Raw genomic sequence first — 2,390 nt, 5'->3', positions numbered from 1 at the left:
TCCGGGGAGAAAGAAATGGTGAATGGGCGTGGCCAGGGGGCGTGGCCAGAATGTGCATGGTCCATCCCTCTACCTGGGAGGTGTCTGGATGTACGGCCATATGTATTACTGATTAGCCTTATTACCTTCCTACATTGTGACCCCCCTGTGATGTCAGCCCCGTCCTCCAGGTACAAGGGAGAAACTGATGGAACTATAAACTCTCCAGTCCCCTAATGTCTACCCTGTTCTGTCTCCTCAGGTCACCTGGAGGATACGACAAGACAGATTATTATTATTATAATAAGATTATACAGAAGACGTCCATTACATTATACAGCATTGTTTTTGCTCTTGGGATTATCGGTAATGGATTAGTCATCTGGATTGCCGGATTCAGGATGAAGAACACAATCAGTGCCGTGTGGTTCCTCCACCTGGCCATCGCGGACTTCCTGTGCTGCACATCTCTCCCCCTGAGAATTGCTGAGTGGGCTGCACTTTACTCACCCCGGACACATTTTGCTTATTGTATAGTGAACATTGTTCTGTTTAATGTGAACATGAGCGCCAGTGTTCTCCTCCTGACGGCCATGAGTATTGACCGCTGGGTGTCCGTCATGTGGCCATTCTGGGCCAAAGTCCATAGATCTCGTAATCTGGTGAGAATCAGTGCAGCGATCATCTGGGGGCTGAGCGTCACTGTGGCCGGTGCTGTGTATTATGTATATGACTACCGTGTAGGTGATCTACATGAATGGTGTATATATAGATATTACAGATCTCATTATAACCGAGAGTTACATGAGACCATTCAGTGGATCAGATTGGTTATCATGTGTGTGATCCCGTTTCTCATCATCGTCACCTCTTATGTCACCATTTTCTACAAACTTAGAAAAAGTAAGAGATCCCAGAGATCTCAGAGATCCTCCAGGATCATCACCGCTGTTATATCGTGTTTCTTCATCTGCTGGTTTCCATATTACATCTGGCCACTAATATACTGGTATTATAGAGATTACAGAGCATGCTATTATGGAGATTACATGACATTCTATATAATAAACGCTATCATTATCAGTCTGGCTTGTCTGAACAGTTGCCTGAATCCGATCATTTATGTGTTCCTGACAGCGGATTTCCAGCACGGTTTCCTCAGCTCCATCCCCTCCAGGCTAGAAAGAGCCTTCGGTGACCATCCTAATGACCTGAGGAGAGAGCGAGGAGACGCAGGAGGCACTCGCCCTGCTGCTGTGTAATGGATATTCCTGGGATCTCCTCTAGGTCACACCCCTTAACCCCTTGGAGACTAGGACATTTTTCCAATTTCTTCCTTTTTCCTTTCCAAAAATCATAAAACATTATCTTCCCATGAAGGACTGATTGTTGCAGGCTGAAAAGTAATAATGAAAGTCTCCCTTCATGTTACCACATAATGTGCAGAAAAATGGGTGAGAAATAATCCCAAGTGAAGTGAAATGGTGAAAAACAAATTGTCATTCCACCATAATAATAAAGTGACCCAGTGGAACACATCAATTAACCCCTTCACCACCTTGGGTGTTTCTGTTTTTTGCCCCATAACTTTGTTATTTTCCATCACTATGGCCGTGTGAGGGCTTGTTTTTTGTGGGACGAGTTGCACTTTTGATTGACGCCATTGGTTTTGCCATATAATGTACTGAAAAATGGGAAAATTGCAAAAAAAAAGTGCAGTTCCACAATGGTTTTTTAAATTTTTTTACTATGTTCACCAAATGCTAACACTGACCTGCCATGATGATTCTCCAGGTCAGTATGAGCATGCAGATACCAAACATGTACACCAGGTCGGACTGGCCCACCGGAACATTCTCCAGTGGGCCCAGGCACTGACATCTGCTGGCATACAGGGCCGGCAGCTGCTGAGGGCCCCCGCTGCCTCAGGGGCCCCAGCCAGTGGTGTGTCACTAATAACGGCACACCACACAGCTGCTATGGGGCCTGTCAGGGGGTCTGCCCAGCAGCAGCAGCGGAGGAGCAGCGGGTGACAGGAGGCAGGAGCCGGCTGCTGGCTAAAGCTTGTGCCTGCTGCTAAAGAGAAATGAGCTCATGGGCGTGGAGAGCAGTGAATATTCATTTCACTTTAATAGCTGGCAATGTCGGGTTACAATGTGAGAGTGAGGGGGAGAGGCCGTCTCACAGCACAGTATAGATGGCGTAGGGGTCAGGAAGATGTCTGCAGCCCTCTCTGTGTCCCCTCCTACTTATCATGGCTGCTCCTAAACCACTGTCCTGGGATCTGCACAAGTGAATCAGCAGGACCTGGAAAGTATACATATATATGTGTATCTGTGTGTACATGTGCAGTATACAGTGTGTGTGTGTGTATGTGTATATAGTATGTGTGTACATATATACAGTATATA

The 2,390-nt window shown here is 46.4% G+C and overlaps 1 protein-coding gene across 1 annotated transcript; it reads left to right on the top strand.

Annotated features, from left to right (window-relative positions):
* The first annotated feature begins 215 nt into the window (after positions 1-215).
* On the top strand, positions 216-1,241 carry LOC143768197 (C3a anaphylatoxin chemotactic receptor-like). Its single transcript, XM_077256888.1, has one exon. The coding sequence runs from the start codon at positions 216-218 to the stop codon at positions 1,239-1,241; it is 1,026 nt and encodes a 341-aa protein (XP_077113003.1).
* Positions 1,242-2,390: the final 1,149 nt, after the last annotated feature.

Source organism: Ranitomeya variabilis, chromosome 4 (genome assembly GCF_051348905.1).
Source record: "Ranitomeya variabilis isolate aRanVar5 chromosome 4, aRanVar5.hap1, whole genome shotgun sequence".
Lineage (NCBI taxonomy): Eukaryota > Metazoa > Chordata > Amphibia > Anura > Dendrobatidae > Ranitomeya > Ranitomeya variabilis.
This window is presented reverse-complemented; position numbering and strand designations above follow the sequence as displayed.